The sequence below is a fragment of the Numida meleagris genome, chromosome 3 (genome assembly GCF_002078875.1).
Source record: "Numida meleagris isolate 19003 breed g44 Domestic line chromosome 3, NumMel1.0, whole genome shotgun sequence".
Taxonomy (NCBI): domain Eukaryota; kingdom Metazoa; phylum Chordata; class Aves; order Galliformes; family Numididae; genus Numida; species Numida meleagris.
The window spans coordinates 37,478,969-37,504,396 of NC_034411.1; the positions used below are offsets into that span (position 1 = coordinate 37,478,969).

The 25,428-nt window shown below is 35.3% G+C and overlaps 1 protein-coding gene across 7 annotated transcripts in view; it reads right to left on the reverse strand.

Moving 5' to 3' along the window:
* RYR2 (ryanodine receptor 2) overlaps window positions 1-25,428 on the reverse strand; it is a 364,829-nt gene that overhangs the window by 156,252 nt on the left and 183,149 nt on the right. For 6 of the 7 annotated variants that reach the window (XM_021391077.1, XM_021391074.1, XM_021391073.1 and 3 more), the window contains 9 exons: window positions 24,499-24,617; window positions 23,960-24,093; window positions 22,358-22,599; window positions 18,260-18,452; window positions 16,008-16,224; window positions 14,587-14,691; window positions 9,387-9,490; window positions 3,791-3,874; window positions 1,507-1,666 (listed from right to left, as the gene is read on the reverse strand). In XM_021391077.1, coding sequence (XP_021246752.1) covers window positions 1,507-1,666; window positions 3,791-3,874; window positions 9,387-9,490; window positions 14,587-14,691; window positions 16,008-16,224; window positions 18,260-18,452; window positions 22,358-22,599; window positions 23,960-24,093; window positions 24,499-24,617 — 1,358 coding nt within the window. Of the gene's footprint in view, window positions 1-1,506; window positions 1,667-3,790; window positions 3,875-9,386; window positions 9,491-13,229; window positions 13,295-14,586; window positions 14,692-16,007; window positions 16,225-18,259; window positions 18,453-22,357; window positions 22,600-23,959; window positions 24,094-24,498; window positions 24,618-25,428 lie in introns of those variants that run through there. The other variant, XM_021391075.1, reaches the window with a different exon arrangement.

Sequence of the window (25,428 nt, forward strand, 5' to 3'; positions counted from 1 at the left end):
TTCTAGATGCAAATTGCGTAATGCCCCCATAAACACAGGATTAACATAGTGGGTTTTAATATGTATTAATGTGCTCTGACTAGATGACAACAGAGAAGAAAATTGGCACTTTCAACACTTCTCATGATTAATATTCTATCAGAAACGCTAACAGCACTTCAAAGGGCCACCTCCCCTTTTTTAAAGATGCAGCAATAGGAAGAAATTTAATCCTATTTTAAGCAGAAGAGTTGTACCAAGACCAAAACCTCTTCAATATCTATACAGTAGAGAGTATTACACACATTCCAGTCTGCAAAGAAAAACACTGGCTCATTATCTGCCTAAACACAAGCACAGAACATGGATGTCTTAAACAGTTTACAAAGTGACAAAATAATAACTATAGAAAGATACTCCAATGGACAATGCTGAAATGCTGTGGCATATATTTTGTCACATAAATGTACTTTTGTCAGAATGTGATCAGCTGAAGCAAGTACCTTAAAATATATAAAATCAGATTTCTTTTATGCAAAAGCTTTGCAAATAGAATGAGTTTGGATCACATACAAAAATAAAACCTGAAATGTGCTGAACTGAAATGTATAAATAGAATTTTTGTCAAAAATAAGAACACTGAATGTACGTGGGAAACTGTACCTACAAAAGAGTGATACTCATTTTTGGCAAAAATATGGCCAGTGCAAATCCACAAAATCTCTTTTTTATTCCAGAGGGTGCATTTCATTGTGATATGCTACCACATGTTCATTAACAGAAGCAGCAATACCTTTCCCTATATAAAACTCAAAAATAATCACAGGAAGAATAGAAAATATGACTTCTGTGGAAAAACCGATAAAGTAGCTGTCTCAAAAAAATAATAAATTAGACTCATCATATACCTATTTAGTATGTTTTTTAAAAGAAAACAAGGACTACGAGTTTTGTCATTAACAATTCATCATGCTTAATTTTTACTCTATTCCCTTACTACACATCCTAATACCTACCATACAGCTCTCTTACTCACTGAAACAAGAGAAGTAAAGGAGTGGGACTTGGAGACTGATTTACCTGTTCTCAGTTAAATGTAGCCTTTGCCAGAAATATGTCAGCAAAATGATTACCAGAAGTTTACATTCTGCTTTTGCTGGATAAGCAAAAACATTCAACTTCCAGATTGCCAACATTTAAATGATCCCCCTACTGAAAGTCAATATTTACACTTTCAGAAATTCTAGAGCATATTAACTTCCTGCAAGCAATTTTCTCACCATTAGGTATAGATAGAATACAATAATACATGACCAATTGTTTTTTTAATTCTGCTAAGAAAAGTCTTGTATTGCTAGAAGATTTAGCAGAAGGATTGTTTGAAGCATAGATATATTTTCTCTCTTGACTGACAGACTAGCATTCATTAGGTGTTTCTTCCTGCTTTTGTGTACCCATTACTCCCATTTAACTGTAAAATATTTCAACAGATAAGAGATTTTTCATGGGACTGAAATTGGCACTGACCTGCTGGATACCATAGGTCCAGCCTTGCCTGATACGGTCCCTTGCCCATACATTGTGAGCATTCTCTGCTAGTTTATCCACCATAGCTTCTTGAGAGGGGGTCAGTTTGATAAAACTCAGATCCATGGGGGCAGGCTTATATCCACTCAACAACTGGTAGCTGTCAAAAAAACAGAACTTGAAGTTACTTCGCAGTAAGAAAAGGTAATAGAAACAGCAAAAGAAAGAAGCTATATGTATGCCATATATCAATAAAAATAATTTGTCTTTTAATGTCAAGAATAATAATGTACTTATTTTTTTTCTCTAACATAATTGTATCTTGATGGGATGAAGGAGCTGCAGAAACAATGAAAGCTACACAAAATGATCTGAAATAAGTGTATTTTTAAAGTGTTTTAGTACTTACATTAAATGAGTAATTGATGTTACATATCTAAATACTTATATGAACATTATTTATTTCCTCTGAGCACTTTGTAATAATTATTGCAGTCTAAAAACCTCCTATTGATGGAAGAAAATATTCTCTATTACATAAGAACACGTAAAACAGAATAGGTTAAATGGATTACTCGAGATTACATGAAGTCTCTTTATTGTAAGTTTTCTTTTATAATATCTCATTCCTTAGAAAACCTTTAAATCTTAGAAGCAAATATTTAAATCTTAAGCGTGATTTGAAGAGTTTCCTCGCTACTTTTAGCAGTACTAAGAATGAAGTGTTGTTTGCATTCATGAAGTTGTTCCCACAGAATTAGTCATCTCCCACTCTGCTTAAGACCAGGTTTTCTTCAGTAAAGAATGCAACGCATATGCTAATGCATGCAGCACATTAGGAGTTGCTAAATTTAAAGCCAAAACCTATGACACTTAAGCTGCAGGATTTACCCGCACAAAATACCTCTGGCCCAACAATCTTCACGACTGCATTTTCTGAATGAGGGAGACTTGCCCAGGATTCAAAAGTTTCAATCTTTTTAAGTAGTCTGACTAGACATGGTAAAATAATAGAAACAGTAATCATAATATTGGCAGCAACAACAGAAATTTCTTAGTCTGATTAGGAATTGACTTCTGCCCTCATTCAAATTAAAAAAAAAAAAAGAGAGAGAGGGATACGGATCTGGTTGCAAATCTTTGATTCATTGCAATCAGGTTATTCTGATGGCCCAGCAAACCAACTGGATAATCATTCCAGTCCAGCACATAAGGGCATGAGAAAGCATAGTGTCTGCTCCCCTATGGGTATCTGGTGCAGGGTCTTTTCAATGCAAGAAGTGCTACTAGGAAAAAGAAGAAGTCATGAACCAGAACACACAGAAACATAAACCTGGTACGGATGCAAAAGATCACAAACTTAGCCAGCCTCACTAACTGGTAACGGTAGGTATGTGAGTTCATTTTCAGTCAGATTATCTAAGGGAGTTGTCAAACCAGGACAGTAAATAAAAGGAGGGCAACAAACACAGAGACAGAAATTCTGGTAATAACCAGAAGCAAATATGGTCAGTGCTGATAACTGATGGACTACCAAGACATTGCAGGCAATATGAGATTTTGCAACTCATAAGAATGTAACCCTCTGAGTGGGTCAGTGGGACCCATGCCAAATAATGTATAAACATGCAGAGGAAAGGAAAGCAAGGAAGAGCAAGGCACGGAGTAGACAGAAAGCAGGAGCACTGTGTCAGGGCCTACATGCCAGCAGCAGGCTGCAGGGTTCCTTTGTGAGACAAGACCAGGGCTTTCACATGCTGGACTCAGTCATCTCCAACAGCCTCAACACAGGGCAAAGCTGAGCCCTGCAGCCATGGGTGGATGCCTCAGGTAAAGAGTAATAAAGAGGCTGAAACTCTGCAAGGCAGAGAGGAATGGGAGAAAAAGAGCTCTGTCCAGCTCAAGTCACTGCATGACCATTCTAGGACTTTCAAAAGGGTTGTTTTAAAAATTTACAGCTCGGCAAAATATAATGACAAGTTTTCTCTAAAAATCAAATGAAAAGTTGCTGCACTAGACTCTATAAAAAGAACTTTGTAGTAATGAATAGAATGCCAGACATCTCAACAAATCACCGAAAACCTCAACTTTGTCTACACATCAGATTGTAAATATCTAAAAGGAAAGGTGTAAGTGTAGGTATGTGTAAATTTCTGAACATCCATAAATGCATACGTGTATACCCAAATATTTATAAAATCAGCAACACAAAATCAAATATGAGAACAGAATTTGCTTAACTCATACTGCCTAACAAAAAAAACGCAGTTGAATTTCAACTTACTTCTTTGGAAGTTTCATTTTTTTCACTTTTTCTTCAGCACGTTCATCAGCAATTCCAACATGGCAGCCTAATGCCAGCAGGGTTCTAGAACACAGGAACCACAGACAAGTTACTGCCAATGTTTCTATACCCAGAGTTGCTTGGTATGTAAATGACACTATACAACAAATAAATGAGACCCATGGGAATGACAAAATAACATGGAAAAATCAACACCATCCATTTGTATAGATAATATGCTTTATGGTGATGAGAAAATGCCTCAAGTTGTTCCTAAACGTTTTAGTAAAAATATGAGGGGATTATTTCAAAATGTAACCATCATATAGTCCACCATCTTTACAAGGCATCACTTAAAAGATCCCCTGCCCTTGAAATAAAAAATTTCTGCTTTATATACCTACTCCTAAGCTGATGTAAGGAAAAAAGACAGAAAATGTCACTCGTTATTCTTGGAATGTGTCTTTAGAAAGAGATGATGTTATTCAAGGATTTAAATTGGATCTGGCTTTTGTTAGGTCACACTACTAAAAAGAGGGCTGACAGCAAAATACACTCTAATCATTACACCAAAACAGTCATCATAATACTTAGTATGGATGTTCAATGTTAACCCACTCCAAAGAAAAGTGTTCAGGATAGATTCAGTGTATTCAGTGTACCACAGGACTTCTACCAGGTAGTACATTCTGACCCGACCCTGTAAGATGCAGCTAATTTCAGAAAATAAACAGTCCCTATATGACCTCGTAACAGAGTTGGCAGTGACTTCTGATAAGTTCAAACCTCCTCCTTTCCTTACAGTCATGTTATCCAGTAGTATAAATCTTAAATCTCATCAATTGTGAGGATTTATATTAATATACAGCTTGATCTGTAAATCATCAACCATTGGTTCCCGTACTTTCTTTCAATACTGCATTATCAAAGCTTAGTATCTTTAACCCAGATGAACTACTGAAATGCTGACAGTGAAATGACAAAATTCAAGAGATAATTTTGGAGTCAGTTCAGAAGTTTCTCAAAATCTTAGGGCAATACCCATATATTTGATTGAAACTGGATACACAAGATAAATCAGAAGTGTAAAGCTTGGGCTCCAGTCCCAATTCCTTCCAACATGTAAGGAAGCTAGAATACAAGGTTTTGGTTAGTTCTTGTCTCCATTCAAAACAGTATTTTATGGTCTTGTCCAAACTATATATATTGCTTTTGAAATGACTGTGAGAAAAAAATGGGCATAAACACTGCTCTAGCAATATATCTCTTTGCAGACATTATATGTTTCAAGGAGATTCTTAAAGTGTATTCTCAGAGCTAGCTACATGGAGTAAATGCTATTGGTATGTGAAACCCTATTTAAATTTAGGTAGTTAAATCAAATACCAGGAAGTTAACATGCAGTGGACAACTCTTGCAAAGCACAATCTGAGAAAATACAACAAAGACAAATTTCATTTAACATAAACCACACCTGATTCCTAAGCAGCTATCACTGGCATAAGGAAGAGAATGTATTGAACAGTGGAAAGTGGTACAGAGGAGCTAAGCCCTACCAACCCTAACCTTCTTGTAACACAAGATAGGAAGTTGAACCCTAGATCCAGTTGAATACTGCAAATTCAAATCAAAATGCTCAGCAGGATTAAAAGGCAGTTGTGGACTGAGAGTTAGATTTTTAATTACACTTCAACTGACATTTCAAGCAGACTCATCAATACAAGTGGAACACAAAAGACCCCTGAAGCACTTCAGAGCTAAACAAGAAAACTGTAAGTGCATAAATGCAACCCTTGGCATAATATTGATACATATAATTATCACACACAGCTGAGTAAAAATAAGTAGAAAGGGAAAGCCAGTCACAAAATAGTAAGAATCAAAACAACAAAAGATTGAGATACAGAATAAAAATAAAATTGCACAAAAAAAGTACGAACAAGGATATTTTTGTCCCATTATGTTTTCAGAGGTAACTCATTCCTGAATCTTGACATTTCATATAGTAAATCATTTTTATAGTTCATAGAAGTATTCACTCATACTGAAAAATATACAGAGACCTCACTGTATTGAAAAAAATGTCACATAATACGACTCAGAGCCTCCTTGTTTTCTGCCTCTTTTATCCAGCAGAGCTGACAGCAGAACTGGCAACAAACCAGCAGAATAAACAATTACAGTACAGAGTTATTCTTGATGCTTTGAAGCATCTTCAAGTATGCAAAGCACATTGTGATGCAAATTATAGAGAATATAGCATATAGCTGACTGAAAGAAGTTTTAAAATGAACATTTTCTTTCCCTCTCCACCACTTTAGTTGAAGTTAACTGCTTTACTTGAGATATCAAGTAAAGAACCAGTGAAAGTAGCTTACAATTCAAGTTATAATAGTATGTATTATCTTGAGTGCATTAGTGCACTATTTTTTTCACCCTTGCAAGCTTGGAGAAATGAGTAAGTATCATGTTCATTTTCTAGTTCCTAAGCAGCAAATATATACATAATAAACACAACATGATATTGCAAAATTAAAACTGTATACTTCAGAAAAAAGCAAAGACTAATAAAAGAACAAAATTAATATTAAGCTCAGTAAGCATATGAATTTTGAGATCCACAGAAAGACTGAATGCTTCATGTTTTGGATACAGTCCATTTAATGAAAAGGCTCTATATTAAGTAATACAATTTCTAAAATAGAAGATATTCATAATTTGTTTATACAGTGAAGTGGATTTTTGGTTTTGTCAGGGTTAGATTAGAAGAGCATTGGCCCTGAACCAGTAATCACATAAAGAATACTAAAATTTGTTTAATATTTAGACAAACACTATGAGTGTACATTTAATACTCAGAGAATGATTTTAGAGATGTCTGAGTCATATGACATAGATTAATCTTGCAAAAAATCAATCTGTAGATAAAGATGATATTATATTTTTTAAGTTCAGAATAGGAAAAGAAGATATTCTGGATTCCTAGCACATTGTTGTGTTCACAAGGGGCTCAAAAGCCTTTCTTGAAATTCTAGTTCCTAGCTGAAGACAAATATGAAGTTTGCCTCCTCCTTCTATACCTGGAGGCGTTCAAGGCCAGACTGGATGTGGCTCTGGGCAGCCTGGTCTAGTGGTTGGCGGCCCTGCACTTAGCAGGGGGGTTGAGACTTGATGATCTTTGAGGTCCTTTTCAACACAGGCCATTCTATGATTCTATGATTCTATGATTCTGGCCTCCAATGGAGTTCAATTTGTCTCTGAATGCTTTATCTCTAAATAATGCAAAAGTATTCTTCCAGAAACTGTTTAACACTCAGGCTCATGAATATATTTTTGGGGAAGCAGGGGGAATAACTTACTGTGGGAATGGTGGTTCAGTAATTAGCACAGAGAAGTCACCAGGAAAGGACACCATAAAAAAAATTCTAGGAACAGTATTCTACCAAGCTTTCTACTAGAAAGATGCAGAGTCCTTACTTTATGATTCTAAACACTACATATGGTGAATTTTTGAATAATATACTACAAATATTCCCAGAAAGGTATTATTACATGCATAGTCATCCTTTGCTAATGTTACATATAGGAAAAAGTAAATACATTGTAAGAAGAAACAAGATTTCAATGTATCTATTAACATCCCACTGAAATTTTCTAGAATTTCAGCTGCAGAGCTTCATGAAATTCACACATCTAACTCCTCATCCATACTGCATATTACTTTTCTATGGCAATACGCAGAGACAGAAATAGCTCATTGTTAGTCATGTCCAAAAATATCAATTGATTGTTGTGGTGGTCTCACACTGATGAGCAGCTTAACTCCACCACACCATTATCTCTCTGCCTCCTCAAAGGTCAAAAAAAAAAAAAAAAAAAAGTGTGCAAGGGTTAAAATAAGACAGGGAGATTACTCATCAATTACTATCATGGGTAAAACAAAACTCAGCATAGAGAGATTTAGTGCCCATTACTAACAGATTAAAAGCAAACTAAAAACAACTTCCTCCTACATCCACCGTCTTCTCCCTCCTCCCTCTGAGCAGTATAGAGGAACGGAGAATGGAGGCTGTGGTCTGTTTGTAACACTTTGTCATCTGCCACACGTTCACAGTCACTCTTCCGCCACTCCAGCATGAGCTCCCTCCCAACTAGATGCTGGTATTCCCAAACAGATCCTATGTGGGCTTTCCACAGACAGCAGCTCCTCCAATATTGGTCCACACCACAGAGGTTCATGCAATTTTTCCTACTATCCAACTTAACCCTCCCTGATGCAACTTGAAACTGTTTCCACTCATCTGATTGCTTGTTGCTTTTGAAAAGAGACTTACCCTCACCACATTACAACCTTCTTTGAGATATTTCTAGCAAGTGATATGGTATCCTCTGTATCTACTTTTCTCTAGGATGAACAGCTCCAGTTCCCTCATCCACTCCTTGTAAGGCCTGTGATCCAGATCCTTCACAGCTTCATTGCCCTTCTTTGGACACGCTCCAGGACTTCATGTCTTTCTGCAGGGAGGGGCCCAAAACTATACACAGTATTCAAGCTGCACCCTCACCAGAGGTGAGCAAAGGAAAACAACCTCTAGTCCTGCTGTCCACACTATTTCTGATACAAATCAGGACACTGTTGGCCTTCTTGGCCACCTGAGCTCATAGGTCACCCACAGGCAGCAGTTCCCCCAGACCTCCTGCTCCACCATAGGGAGCACCACAGAGGTTCAGCTCTCCATGGGCTGAACCTCTGGCCCAGGGCCTGCTCCTGTGGGGGCTCTCCACGGGCTACAGCCTCCTTCAGGCCACATCCACTGCTGCACCGTGGGCTCCTCTGTGGCTGCATGTGGAGATCTGCTCCATGTGGTGCCCACAGGCTGCAGGGGGACAGCCATGGGCCTCTCCTGGGCTGCAGGAAACTTGTGCTCAGCACCTGGAGCACCTACTGCCCTCCTGCAGCACTGACATTGGAGCCTGAAGGGCTGTTTCTCTCACATTTTCTCACTCTTTTACAGGCTTAGCTCCGGTCAGGGGCAGATCCCTTTAGAAGCCAGACGGGGCTGTTTTTGGGCTCTTCTCACAGAGGCCACCTCTGCAGATCCCCTGCTACCAAAACCTTGCCATGTAAATCCAATACAGTCATCAAAGTAGGTTTCATCAACACAGAAAATTAAAACTAATTAGACTAAATTGAAGTAAACCAAACAAGATGCAAATGTTTTTTTCAAAGTTTGAATCTAGTTCTCTTTCCTACAAGCTAGACAAAAACTGACAGAGTTGCCATTTCAGAATCAGCATTAACACAATAATATAATAGTTTACGAAAATCTTGCAAAGGAAGAAATGCAGATCAGTATGTAATTATACTAACACAAGCTAATAGTGTTCTTTGGTTACTTATAAAGGCTATCAAGGAATAGTAACAACGCCAAATTCAATGCCAAAAATATAATTCATTAATGTATCTGGCTCTCATTTTCCTATTACTACCATCACTCAGTAGGAAACATCATGTGTTAAATTATAATTTTGGAAACTGCAACTCCATAGGTTTGCTGAAAACTCACTGTAAGCTTTAGAAATTTGAGCAACTTACTTCAGTGTTTCAAGTGACATTTGCAAGTTATAATTTCTTTCCTGCTCCGGCAATTTTGAGAACTCCACTAAGCATGGGTGTTGTCTTTTGTTGTCATCTCTAACCTGAAAAGGCAGTAAAAAAAATAAATTTAATATATCTTAAAAACCAGCGGAAATTTCAAATTGCAGATCTCAAGTAGAATACATGCTGATTTGTACATATTATTATGGAAGTTCATCACAAACAAGCAAAGTTCAAGGATAGTGCAATCTGTTGTGTTTTGACATACAGTCATAAAATATCTTAAGCAAACTGTTTGAAAAATTATATATCTGCTTTGTATAAATGTTGATTAGCCTGTAAATGTAATGATTACAGAATTAAGGATAAATCTAGCCTGTCCTTTACTTCAGTGAATATTTATTTTCACAAAGTTATGTCCAGCAATATACAAGAGTTCAACAACTCAGCAGTCACAAATGACTGGAACATTAATTTTCCTTTACTGCAGTAACAATAGTCACCATAATTTACAAAACTCCATATTTTTATCAACTCAAAATTTGATCAAAAATATTTTTAACCAGCACTTCCTATACGCAGTTTTAGCCCAATATTGTTCATAATTGGGAAAGGTAACCTCAGACACTGAGATAGCTGAGCATTCTACTGCTCCCAGATTCACATCCTCAACACACAAGAGTTCAGCCAACAAAATCTACGATTACTATGTCTTACAAGAAGGCTTAATTAAAAATACACTAGTCACAAATATTAACTAAAAGATCTAAATGAAAATGTTGATAAATGCTAACTTGAGACTACACTTCTGATATACGAAAATAATTTTTCAAAATAAAGTTATGATTCAAGAAAAAAATAATAAAGTTTGTAACTTTTTTCATTGCCACTTGTTATTAGAGGTTCCATTCAATTAACTTCCAAATGTATAGATTTGAAACTAAAAGACAATGCACTTTAGAGATAATGAACTAAATATAAGGCAGTCACCAGTTTTCAAGGAAGTTTTTTGTAACAATTTTTTTTTAAAAGGTTTAAGGGGCAGATCTGTGGAGATAAATAAATCCAAGCATGTCTTTTCCCTGACAGCTAGGATGTGCAGTGTCATTATTCACCTGACAAATTACAACTGCGCTACAGAAGACAGTATCACCTCTGCAGCTTTCAAGGGAGAAAGCCAGCCAACAAGATATCAAAAGTTAACCTACTTCACTTCACCAGGTGCAGGCTGGGGAACACTTCAACAGTTCTACCCACAGTGTGGTAGGTTGTGAAAAACAGCTCAGCACAGGAGAGGACATCATAACCCTACAGAAATGCTTCTGAGACTCCTAAGTAGCTCTTAAAAACAACCCACAGTTTAATAGATCCTGAGGAGAAGTATGTCTATTCATGCAGTGTCTTGTGCTTCTGTAATAGCTGGCAATACTTACATCTATCTCACTGCACATACACTCTTAGAGCAGTTAAGCATACTCTTAGAGCATCCTTGTCTAAGACACAGAAAAGCACCAATGAAATAAGTGTCTTCCACTTTTACAGAGTTTAAGGATATACTCCTTTCTGATGTTGCTAGACTTGTTCATATCACATTTTTTCCAACGTAGAGGCCCCATATGATCCAGTGATCCAGCTCAAGACAGAGTTGGTACTTAAGAAGCAGAAGACCCAGCACTTGTTCCTTTGAGGAGCGTCAAAGTGACACACCAAAGCCAGCCTCTGAAAATGTGTGGTAGTCTTCAACTACATTTTTCTCTTTGTTCTGTGGTGACTAGAAATAGTAATCTGACTTGCTTCTGCAACCACACTTCTTTACCTAGCTTCCGAACTATTACAGAAGTACATAGTCATAGGCCCCTCTGTTATGCAACTAGCTAAGAAAATCAAACACTTAGCAAACAGCAACTACAACACCATATTATCAGGGTGTTCTGTAATCCACAGACAGCTAGATCAGCAGCAGTTCCATGGCTTCAAGCTATCATAACAAGCTACTGCCACAGAACAGGTCCTCACAGTATTTGACGAAGAATGAAAATATACATACGGTCGTGAAAATAATTTTTAACATATTAAAATAATGTCATCATGTGATATTTCTGAAGGTGTTCATAACACAAATAAAAATAAATAAATTCCCTTTTACTATTTGAATTATAGTGTTTTTTTCAAGATGTTTTTCTATTTCTAATGGTGGATAATACTGTGATTTGAATGGCATACACTCTACATAGAAAACAAAGGATACAGACTACAACAGGCAGCATTTAAGCACACAATTTAACAAGATATTTAGATTGCTTCAGAAGTAATGCCTCCTATTTATTTCCACTGAATCTACAACAGCTACGAAAACCACAGTAACACTACGTGATAGAGGAAACTGTCATCCGAAAAACACTATTTTCCAGCATATTCATGCAGACGAGCTGATCAAGACCTGCTTCATTTCATGCAATATCTACAATTATAAATAAAAATAAAATAATTATAATGTTGGCACATAAACACTATATGCAGGAAAACAGAAAGTTGCCATCTTCAAACCCTACCCTGTTGATACAAGTAATTTCAAGTCCTACATGTTAATTCACAGAGTGAATATGAAGATGGATCATTCATAATTGAAATTTATTTTCTATTTATCGTATTCTATTTTTAAGTTTTACGTTTTTTAATAATAATACCTAAATTAGACATTACTATTCATTCAAGTTTATTTAATCTTAGAAAAAACAAGTCACAGTCCTTTCTAACATTACTAACACATTTTTGCATTTTCATCTAAGCACATAATAATTATCAAATTGAACACCAGACAGCTGTTTATGTTTTCGTTTGAAAAATATTTACAATCTCAATGGGATATTTTTCTGCATTTGATGGAATTAATGTTCTTTGGACAGGCAATACAAGCAATTAAATTGTCAAACAACTTGAACAAAACATTTAGCAGACAAAACAAGAAACATCTTTTAGCAGACACTGAAAATGTTACTTCCACATTTCTAAGACCTACAGTAATCTACACGAATAAAAAGTCTCAGAATAGTCTCCAATTAGGAGAATCGCTTTAGTTCTGTGTAGCTAATTTCAATCTTGGACCTCATTTTTTTTCCTGACTTCCAATATTAGTAGAATTTTCCTCAGTGACTTTTTCACTCAACAACTACAATATACAAAATGTCTATGATATAGTCAACTGTAGATTGCCTTCATGCCTTCCTCTTTTTTTTTTTCCAAGCAGAGTATAAAATCTACTAAATCTACTGCCTTGCAAATACATTATGTAAGTGACAGAGCTCATGACACCTATTGGTTCTTAAGTTTTGTAGCTGATTATATATAGGGAAGTTTAAGGAAAACAAAGTTATGCAGATGCATCTAATAATTTTGAGTTGGGCACCTAAATACCACTCAAATTCACTCTGCAGTGAAACCGCTTAACAAAAGTCCTCAAAGTACACTTCAATTTTTTTTTTTTTTACATCAGCTTGTCACTTAACTATTTTAAATGTATAAAATACAGTAGCAGTTGCAGATGCAGTATCTTTTGGTGATACTACATACAAATCTGATGGAAGAGATAGGTAGCAGAGGACAGAAATAATGCGATCTACAACAGATTTTTTTTTAACAGTCTTGAGAGACAGTTGCATATATAGATTCTCTGCCTTATAGCTCTTAAATGTTTTAAGCATTGACTTTTAAAGGTTACAAAAAACCACCACTCCTTCAGAAACACTGCCTCCTGTATTTAATGCATCTTGCTGTAAATTCAAATGAAGGTTAGAGTTGTCATTATGTGTGTGCCTAAATGCGCTAAATTCAGTTTCATACCTTGCCTCAGTACTCAGTAACTGCAATGCATCAACTCAGGTAACAAGAATTAGCTACAGTGGCTTAAACTGATAAACAACACCTGTGAAAAACCAAGATGATGAAGGAGTCAATCTCCAGGAGATAATTAGTATAAACTTTGTTACATTCCGAATTGAATACATAGAACTGCAGAACACTAAAGCCAAGGAAAGCAAGCAGAACAGCTTAAAAGTTTTAGAACCCTGTTTCATACTGCACGTAGTTACATTTATCATTGCTTAACTCGATACTACTTATATAATTAAGTGAAAATAGTGCTCAAAATTACAGTCAGATTCTTGATGGTAAGTACTGGTACACAAAGTATTTGCACGTTGTCTCACTGCTGGTGTGACTATCCCACAACTACTATGCCTTGTCACATTAATTTAACTTTTGCTGCTGATTGTCTGATGTGGTGGGGAAGGCAAAAAGAGAGTCAATAAATCTCTACTAATCTAATCTTTTTAAGTACTGCAGCATGCTACACCAAATATAATGCCTATGCCCAGCTATATGAACTCTGCCTTCTGAATGCTTCAGAAGACCAAAATCTTTTCTTTTTTTTTTTAAGCCAAATGCTATACTCATTTCTGTACACCCACATATCTAGCACCTACTGGACGATTTTGTGTTCTCCGTAGCAATAGTTCTTCACAAACAATAACATCTGGGATCCAAACAGCTAACCAGTAGGTTTTTTTTTATTTTTATTTTTATAATTGATTAGAAAAAATAATCAACAAAATGGATTGCAAATGCAATGTATCAAAGCCAGAAGTCACAGAAATTTTTCTGTCATACTCCATGAAAAGTAAGAAAGAGATAAGAAAAGAGTGTTGCACAGGTATTAGCCTAAACAGTAGGAGAGATGGAAGGATGGAAGCAAATTTAATGGCATTTCCTATCCTCAGAAAATAAAAAATACTTTTTATGAATATATTTTGTTTGGAACTTTTAAAAGATTTATGTCAGTCAGTTCATGCAAAGAGAACCAAAAATCATGGCTTTTATTGACTTACTCTACCAGACAACTTAACATGCTGCCCAAGAGCAATTATAAGGTATAAAACCCACTGTCTGCTTTCTGTGCCATTAGACTGGTAGAAAATGTCAGCAGCAAACAACTTTAATCTCAGAATTTTTGCTCTACCATATACAAGGTTGGTTATACAATATACAAGTGCTGTTGATTTCCCCGCTATCTTGCAGTGGAAAGGGTCTAAAACCTTAGAAAGACAATAAAAATAAATAAATCAGTCCCATTAGCACACTGAAATTGATTTGCTAAGCAATATCACATAATTAACAGAAAATTAATTGGGAAGATACATACTGGTCCATACTGCCAGCCAAGTTCAATCTTATTCATAACCCAAAGTTCATGGATGTTCTCTGCTAACTTTTCTCTAATTCTTTCCAAGTGGGGAGGCAAAACAATCTAAAGAGAGAAGAGAGAAAAGATGTTGTTACAAAGAAGTTGCTCAACCAAGCAACAGACTTCCATAGCTGTCAAACTTTGTATAAGTCACATCCCTCAACTAATCCTAAATAATCATTCATTCTTACCAATATTAAGAATAAGCAATAATAACAATAAATTAATCAATAATAAAAGTAAACAATCATCCTTGAAGTGAGACAGAATTCTTAGATCAAGAAATATCCTAATCTACAAATGCTAGAGTTTGACCAACAAAGGAAAACAGTTTTAATTCCAATACCTTCAAACGTCACAGAATACATTCATGACAGCTGTCTAGAAACAACTCAAACTAAGAGTAGTTCTCAGATTAAAAGAAAAAAAAAATGGTAAAAATCTCAGTAACAGTAATTTTCTTCAGAACACTTCAGATAAATATAGAAGTTTGAGAAGTGCTCCTCAATTGGAAAAAAAAAGAGATCAGGATGACATGTAACAAGTAATATTGGTACATCATCTCCAAACTTTGCAGTTGGATATTGTCACAAAAATGAGAGACCTCAAATAGACAGTGCTAAGAATGGCCCCAGTGTTATCTTAATTGTAATTAACAATAACTACAAGGAGGACACATGTAGAATATTGTATTTAGCACGTACTGGCAATAGAGTAGCAAGTTTTACTTTCAGAGACAGGTTCCTAAATATGTTAAAACATGATCACATCTTGTACAAAAATTTTATTACCTAGAACCCTGGCCACATGTAAGAACAACTTTTTTGTTGTTATTTTTTTAAATCTATGATCAGAAATGGAGCTCTATGCCATTAGAGAACCGGACAAAGAATTACTGTTCTTTGCAACTATGAGAAAAAAATTAGAAATACATCTTCAATGCCATTTCCTGAACACAGTGAGTTAAATGCCACTCAGAAGCCTACAAAGACAGTAAAGGAATAGGGCTGAAGCTGGTCTAAAGGTCTTAAATCAAAGCCTTCAGTAATTTTAATTAAACTGTCATACAAATGTCTAGTGACAAGACAGTGGCAACTGACAAAAAGCATGAAATTCAAATACTCTTTTTGCATATTCTAATACTAAAGGTAGAACAATCTTCATTATAGGTTTTGCTAACTGAAATATATTTGAGCACTATAAGAACTTCATAGCACTTTTGACTTTTTTCCATTTTTCAACTTCTAGCAATGTAATCCAAGAAACAAATTCTGAGAAAAAAATGAGTTTGAGACATTTAAATTCAGTCCAATGTGAAATAACATCTATTTACAATATTTGTCTTTGAAAAATGAAATGTAATCTTTTAGCTTTAATACCTGACTAGTATCTACAGGAACTGGGGTGAAAGCTGCTTGCGACAGGTTGAGAGTGGGACCCAGCAGGTCTCTTGTATAGCTTCGATCCTGCTTGTACTCTCGGCTATGTTCCACTTTCAATTTCTCTTTTGGTAGAACAGCTTCAAAGCAAGGGGCATATCCAGGTGGAGGAAGGAACTTGAATTCTCCATGGCGACCCCCAAGCAAGAAACGCACCCTATAAAGTCAGAGTTAATTTAGATAATTGAGACAGTTCTGGTGCCAAACCTAATCAGTTTGTCAGCTTCACAACTATTGAATGCTATCAAGAAATAAACAAAAAATAAGTAAACAAACAAATTGCAGTTTTTTGCATTGTTTATGTTTATATTCCAGTAGTGTTGGAGTAGCAAGTGCAAAAAACATGAGGAAAACTAAACATTTTTCTTCCTTTTAGTTCATTTTCACTTGAATAAAAGCATTCTAAATGAGGCTGAGATTACAACGTACAGTAATCAATCAGCAACCACTCAACTCTCTCCATTGGGGAATTCTCAATTCTCTCCCATTTGAGAAATGAACCTGAAAATTTAGCAGAATGAGTCTTCCTTTTCTCTCACAGAAAAGGAAATGTTTAGGATGCAACATAAATAATATCTATTTTCTTCCCTAAAACATGCACATGTCATTTTAGTGGAAACAGGAGAAAGCATTACAAAACAGTGAATTTGACTTTTTTTTTTGTTATAAAAAAATTCATTCTTTGTCATTGAAAAATTCAGTGAATGAAATCATATTTTAAAAAAAAATCTTCCTATAATATTTTCAACCGGAAGAAATCAAAATCAAAAAACAAAAGCCCCAGCCTTGCAAGAGAATCACGATGTGTCCTCTTTTATATTTGCTACATCTTTTCTAAGATTATTATCAGTGTGTATCTAAATATTTTCCAAAAGTAGGCAGCGCATGTGAATAATATCTGTCAAATATTTTTCTGATGAAAGAGATAAAGCATGCAGGTGTACAGTTTTGCATTTCACAGCATGCACTTCTATAGTTTTACCATATCTTATCTTCTATAACTGTATTACGTAAGGCGAAGTCTAAAGCAGTGCATTTTGCATTTGGAATGAGATGCTAGTTCTTTGCTTCTATACTGTTTATCACAGTTTCTGAATGATCCCTAAGAAAGCATTGCTTTCTTTCCGGCAGAAATCAACTTTCAGCCTCTACCTTTGGCAGCTCTGCTGAAATCAGTTCTCCTGCTGGAACTTTATGCAATCTTTTTCAGTACTATCATCTCAAACTATTGAAAACTTGGAAGCAGAAATTCAGCACCTCAACTGGGTCTTGAAATTTTATAGAAAATCAGTACAACAATCAGAATACAGGTTGGCTGAATTTCCTTTAGTCAATTCTGTTGAAAAGAAAGCGTATCAATATTTCTAAAGGTATCACAGAATCATAGAATGGCTTGGGTTGAAAAGGACCATAATGATCATCTAGTTTCAACCCCCCTGCTGAGTGCAGGGTCGCCAACCACTAGACCAGGCTGCCCAGAGCTACGTCCAGCCTGGCCTTGAATGCCTCTAGGGATGGGGCATCCACAACCTCCTTGGGCAACCTGATCCAGTGCGTCACCACGTTCTGTGTGAAAAACATCCTCCTAACATCTAACATAAACCTCTCCTGTCTCAATTTAAAGCCACTCCCCCTTGTCCTATCACTATTCACCCATGTAAACAAGCAATCATACCCCCTCCTGTTCATATGCTCCCTTCAAGTACTGGAAGGCTACAATGAGGCCTCCCCGGAGCCTTCTCTTCTCCAAGCTAAACAAGCCCAGTTCCCTCATCTTTTCTTCATAGGCAAGGTGCTCCAGCCCTAAAGGTAAGTGTAGATAGTGTACTTGCTCATAACAAATGACTTAGGGCAAACATTTTTAATATCAAACACTGTTTATTTTCTTCTCATATAGGTTTCATGCTATTCATAAAGTTAATATCTATCAATAGACATTGTAGTGAAGCTAAAAATGATAAAACTTTTTCTAAAGTCCTATCTCCAGTCCGCTAGAATACACTGATGTGATGAAAAACAACAGATGCACCATCTCTTCAGGATTCCTTTGTAGTTTCACTAAGAACTGGAGCTGTGCCAAAGAAGCAGATGTCAGAAAGGGAAAAGGGAGTGAAGACAGCCAGGGAAATAATTTAGTATATTCATGTCTACTGAAAACAAGAATCCTGGGAAAAAATAGACTGCATACTAACTTTATTCCTGCAGAGAAGCTGACAACCGGGAAGAAAAGGCCATCTATGTTGAAATTCTCAAACATTCCTTGAACTGGCTGTCCATTTATCCGAAAAGAGATGCTGGGGGCACTCAGATCCAAACAGCAGCTAATTACATCTTCAGTTCGTAACAGATGTTGGTTTGGAGAATTTACTGTTCGAGCTACACAGCCTATAGATATAAAAGAGATATGTTTAGCAAAACTTCTGAGAATTATACAGGTGTTCACAACAGACTAAAAATAAGAGAAAGAAAACATAGCAATAGAAAGCACATGTATTAATTCACAGATATCTAATGTAGCACATCTGATTTTAAGACCTGAATTTAAGCTTGCAATATAGTGAAGGAAAGCATACAAAGGAATCTACAAAAAATATGAAGCTATTTTAATCATAGAGATTAAAATAAAATTATAGTTAATGTAAGTGAAAATATTGATACAAACAATAAAAACCAAGAAAACTAAATTTCATTACCCACAAGCAGTGTAACTGCAAATTACAAAGCAAATGTTACTGTGTAAGATGAAACCTAGAATACTTAGCTAAAGAATACATCATTATTCAAAATAAAGAATACCATCATACTTGAAATTATTTAGGGAAAGCAAGGTATGTCTTGCTATTATGAGCCAGATCATGGTACCCTTGCAAACCTGTTTAAGATGATACTACAAAGATTCATAATCAAACCCTGAAACAGCATTTTTCCAGCATATATCAAAGACAACACCAATTCTGAAGCATAAATATTCATCAATGTGTATTTTTCTCTAATATGTGTTGTATTAATTCTAAAGGATCGTTTTACCTCGCATCAAATTACATTTACAGAAGCACAGCTGTTTACTAGGAGAAATAAACTACAAAAGAATGCTGAAACTAGAAATCACTGTTTTTGAAATTTACTGCTATCAACAAAAAAAAGCATTAAAGTTGTATTAAAATAGCTCTAGATATGTTTTTCAAAAACAAGATACGCAGTGTCTGCATGAGATAAACTATTATGGACAGTGAGAACAGAGCACTGAGGTTTTAACTGCATTGCCCACTATTTGTAAACATAAGAGACTTACGTAAAACCACAATACTGACTTAACTAAACAACTCAATTTCCAAGTGGATGATGATGACAGTATGTTTTTAATATCGTCAGTATAATAATAATAATAAAAACACATTTATTTATTCTTCTGCTGATAAGTTCTCATACATGCAACACTCCTCCAAAAGGAGAAAAACAAACAAAAAACCCGCACACAATACTCTTCTGATAATCTATGTATGGAAAATTACTTTCTGATATTATTACATGCAAAATAATAATAAGCTACTGGTTGTAGGACAGATGCAATTGTACAGTTTGCTAGAACACTGTCAAATTTGTCCAGCTAATAATTTTCTTTCAGTATAGTTTAAAGATCTGGAGTGACAAAGGATTATACATTGAACAGCGAAGAGAAGTGGGGAAAAAAATAAAATAAAAAAACACCTGGCACACTGGCAAAAAAAAAAAATTAGGAAATATTATAAATAAATTAAAAAAAAAAATTAGGAAACAGATCAACATTTCTCCTAAAATTATAAAGCGCAACATAAAGATAAAAGCAAATACATATTCTAGAAACAAAATTTTGGAAGCTTGACTAAATTTACACTCTTAACATCTCAAAGTCACAGAATATCCTGAGTTAGAAGGAACACAAAAGGCTCACTGAGTCCAAGATAGACATTTTCGGCTGAATTCAAAACAATTGTCCAACATATTCTCTTTACGATCCTAGAAGACGGTTCAGTAGGTGTAGAAACAGTGCCTCCCAATCTGCTGGGTCTCTCAGTAAATTGGGATTTCTGGGAGGACTGGTTCTCAGAATCATGCCTATCTGGTGAGTCTTTCTCAAAACTGCAGAACCTATAAGTGTCTTGCTGAACATCCTATGTATTTAATTTCAGCATAAGTCTATTAAGACCTGGCTCTGAATTTCTGGGATAATCAGTTCCCACTCAGACAAGCAGCTGATCATAGTTTTCATGATTTCTATCATTCAGCCAGCAGTACAGTTAAGGAAGAAAATGTTTTCACAGGCTCACACTGCTTCCATCTATCCCTTCCAAGAGAATATCCCTTCCATCTATTCCATTGTTCATTTGCTTTAAAAGTAATCAGTTCAGCGAACAAGGACTGGGAAACCTGGAAGACATCTCACAAATAGAGAAATTTGCACAAAACACTGCTGAACAATGTAAAAAGTCACAGTGTAAGAAACGTCTTGTAAGGGAACGATCTTCTACCAGTTCTGCATCTGAAAACTCACAGATCACTGTAGACAACAGCAGATAAACACATCATAACAGTCAAGGGCTAGTTTTCAAATCAATCACAGAAAATGATTTTTTTTTAAATGGCAAGAATAACTAAACACTAGAAGAACTATTAATGAAAAGAGTGAATACTTTACGTCCTTAAGCTGTTCAACTTGAGACCAGATGCCTTTTTAGATATTAGAATTTAGCTAAATATAAGCTATTGGGCTCAATGAAGGGCTGACTGATAAAATAAACATATAAAGTTATTTGACTTATACAGTCAGACAAAATGGTCTTTTCAAGCATTAGGCTTTAAAATTCTATGAGTTCTACATCTCTGTTCTTGGGAAGTAATTCTGTGACTAAAGAAACAAATGAAAATTCAGCATGATTCTGACAAAGGCCTATTCCATAACAGCAACCTCAGTGGTCGGAATTATTGTTGCTATTCATTAATTTCATAAATCCTTTGTGCTCCAAAGATTATCAGTATGTTTCAGATTTACCAAGATACAGCCTGAGATTGTGGATGAAGAAGAAAGGCAATGATTTTCAACAGTCAACTACTTCAAGTCTTGAGTTTGAGATGTATGTGTTACATTTCCCATAGAAAGTATCAAGAAATATTTTCAAATCTACCAGCCACATTCACAACAGAGATGAATATATAAAAACTGTGTATATAAAGGTGGGCTGAATTTTTTTGACTGGGATGGGTTATGGAATGAAGAGCCACAAATAATTTAATCTGTGATATTTCTAATTAAGAATTTACCAGTGAGTAGAAAAATTATTTTGATATTATGTAACCTTTTCTTTCCTCCTCAAAAGTGAATGTAACTACAAAAGTTATTTGGGTTGCCTCATAATTTTCTGATTCTTCTTTAAAAAGATTTTATCTGATAAACTCAATTATGACACCTCTTTACTGACATCATTAATTATACAACATTGTTCCAAAGCAATTTTCAGAATACATGAGAGCAGAATTGGCAGCTACATTCCCAAGAAGACACTCTACTGGATGTATTATTACTTAATAATATATTCTTTTGCTATTTTTGTTGGAAAATTCTTTTGAAGTGTAAAACTGTCTGCTTTTCCAAGCACCCTGCCACAATGCCTCAAATCTTCAAAGACTTGAATCGTACATACAGCTGACTCATTAAAATGTCTCTCTCATCAGTTAAGGATCTTTAGAAAATTTGCTCATATCTTCACAGTGCCACAAATTGCTAGTCCGATAAGCCTTGCCCAGTTTCCAGACAATTCTACGGTTCAATAATCTCACAAAATAAATGGGAGAAATTTTTTCCTCAGCAAGATGAAACTGTAGCAAAAAATTGTTCACCAAGTTTTTGAATCTCCATTTATAAAACTACCCATTAAAAATTGTATCTTGGAAAAAGAAAGATTCCTATGAATTAAAACTCTCAGGCTGTTCTCCCACTATCACAGTGGAATTAGAAACCTAGACTTCTGATAAAAACCCTAGAGTTACCATTAAAAAAATTCCCATACTGAAACATAAATTATTATTCCATCTACACTTTGTAAAAAGCTTTTTTTTTTTTTTTTTTTAAGATACAATGTCAATTTAAAGCATATTCTGAGGGGATGCTGTTTCTGAATATTCTCAGTGTCAACAGAAACATTTGATTCACTGCTGAGAAACACTCTGCCCCGAGCAGATATTAAGATCCAAGCTTAATATCCTTGTATAATATAAAGGAAAAAAAAAGAGAGAAGAAAAAAAGGGAAAAGTACCTGACCACAGATGCAGACCATCAAAGCCATAAGAATACAAGTCATCACCAACACCATTTCCTCCCCATTCTGCTCCTCCCCCTGGATATGGCGAGTAGCCTTCTGTTGAAGCCCAGCCTACTCGTAGATGAGTTGATTCTGCAGTCACAAAAGGCTCTAGATGGTCCACCATAAGTTCATAGTACCATTTTCTGTACTGGGCAGAGCCTTCACTAATTCCCAAGAAAATGTTAGGTCGCATGCTAAAACAGAAAGTATAGAAGTGGACATTAAAACCTTGCAGCAAGAATACAATGTAATACTGCAGACTTTTCAAGTCAAATTTAGGGCTCACTGTGTTTGTTTAAAACAATAGTACTAAAATTATGTCTACATTTCTCTTTTTCTTTTTGTTTTTTTTTTTGTTTCAAGACAAACATTTAATTTCCTTAAAAAAAAAAAAAAAAAAAAAAAAAAAAAAAAAAAACTTGTCTTCCAGAAAAGGTCTTACCATTTGCAAATTACTAGCACGATTGCTCACCAAATTTTTGACTAAACATAGTACCAACTTTTTTAATACTTAGTCCAGAGTCCACAGTTTAATCAACCTAATCATCCAATTTACTCTTTATTAAATAGTGTTTAGCAACTAAAACTTTGCAGTACCTTCAAATAGTTTGTCAAACAGCAGTATCTTACGGAACTCCTTTGCTAATTATTTGTGATGCAAGGCAAGTTTCATTCTCTCTAAATATTCTCAACATTTAATTGGTCTTTCTTATCTTTGAAAAATAATTGTTTTCCCTTATCACTACAAGAATATCAATATTCTCATTCAAGACTCCTTCACAATTCAGAGCAAAAATCTGCATTAAAAGCAGAAGTTTTTTCTACAGCAACATTTGAGAGAGACAGCTCCACCTCCCCAGTTCAAGATCCTAAGTCACCTCAGAAGCCCATTCAGTTCTCGTACCTGTAAAATTTCTTCTCGTGCATTTTTAACACAAGTCTTAATTAATGACTACTCATCAATTGTTCAGAGTTATTGCAGACATGGAACCCGTACTTGCGGCCACATTTTTCTGCCTCAGTGTAAGTTCAAACTCTGGATAAACATTTACTTTATAAATACAACTTCACTGGTTTAAGATGTTACATTCTAACTAGTTATTAACATGTGCTGGAAGGTAACTTTTATAACTCTTCCACTGGGAAGGAGGTAGAGAGCTCTCCCTAAATTAACAAGATTATTTTAAGACACTGGCAGAGGTGTTTGACACTAGATTGTTTTTGACCAACTTTAGTAGAAGAAGGCAACCACAAAACACTGGTTGATGATACTTTGAAAGTATAGCTAGATCTAGACAATAAACTTTTGAAAAGACTATAATTACATATATTGAAGGTAGTTTAGAGCAGCTTCATCTTGCATCAGCACTCTGTTATTCATATTGATTATAACAAATATTGAGCAGAGTATTTAAAATCCTAATGAGAATAAAATATCTTAATAATTAAGTTTTGCATGTAAAAGAGTTTTTCTGTAGTGAATATTTTTATCTCTTTGAGATACAAGTTTTATTCTGATTTGTTCATGCCTACAGATATTATTTTTATTGTTACCTGCTCACGTGGTTGACAAGGCGTGTCTGTAAGAGCAGATCTCTTCCTGGCAGGAGATTATCACAGATTAGATGTTGATTAGACCGCACAGCTACTCCATGACATACACAGAGAGAACATAAGACATCCAAAACCTGGAAAAAAAAAAATTCTTTTCATCTTGAATATTTTTTCATGCTAAAGAGATCGTAATCACTCTCAGTTACTTCTGCCAATATAATGCTCCATACTGTATTAGTGGAAGACATGTAAGGGTATGAAGTTCATCCAACATAGTAACTTGATTTTAAAACAATTCTGAAATTCTCCTAATAATTTTGTTACATTCTTCCTGCTTCTTTGGAAGTTTAGTTAGTATCAATGCTTTCATCACAAAGCAAATAACATCCACCTTTGCATCTTCAAACTGCCTAAAGGAAAAGTTTCATTCCTAATTATGAATACAGCTTTAAAGTATTTGAAATCTAACATCTGTACAGAACAATGTGGTTTATTTGTTCATGAACGTTCACCTACATATAGTCCCTCTCTACGCCTACCTTATGATTTCTTCCATGTTTGTCCAAAAGACAAATGATTGATTTAATATGTCCTTCCTTAATAATGTTCAGAGCTTCTGGGCTTTCCACCAATACGCAGTGTAAAACCTCTAGTATTCCTAGAAAAAAAAAGGGGGGTGGGGGGGGAATTATAATTCAAAGTATACATAGAATCATAATTGCACATCCTACCTCCCAGTATTTGCCCAGTAAAGTTCATTAGTTTCAAGAAGTCCTGTATACAGTATATAAGACCAAAACAAGCTAGTATTATCTTTCTGGATTTCTCAAAATTAGTGTATGTAGTAAAAGTCAGAAAAGACAGGAGAAAAAACTGTAAATTAACCGGGAACTTCACCAATAAATATTTGACAATCAATGCTCAAAAATTCAAAATGTGTAAAAACTGGTTTTCAATGGCCCCAAATGCTGAAGAATTCACACTGCATACATATTCTATACATAAAATACGATCCCCACATTTACAGTTTTCTGCTTCTTCCCATAGAAAACCACTTGAATCACTAACGAATTGTATCTTCAATTTAAAGAAAAGAGGTAAATTCCCAGTTTATTGGCCCATTCTGTATCTTTTTGTGTATGTAACAGTTAAGCTAAGAACCAAGAGTGATGTTCTTGAAGCAGCAAAATAAATAGAAACTAACATGAAACTAAAATGTGCAAGCAAGAATGACTAAATCACCAGTGGCCTCCCAATTAAATGCAACTCTAATATTGATAAATAAAGCAGCAGCCCTTGCCATCAAGAATCATGGGATTTTTATATGTTCGCAGCCATGGGGATATAGAACAGGATCCCACATCTGCTGGATCAAGTTGTCACTTGCTTCGGGAGCTACCAAGTACAAGTATGAAGTATGTTCATTATTATTCAAGAACTAGATGCTCTGCAGCAATGCTCAGGACTAT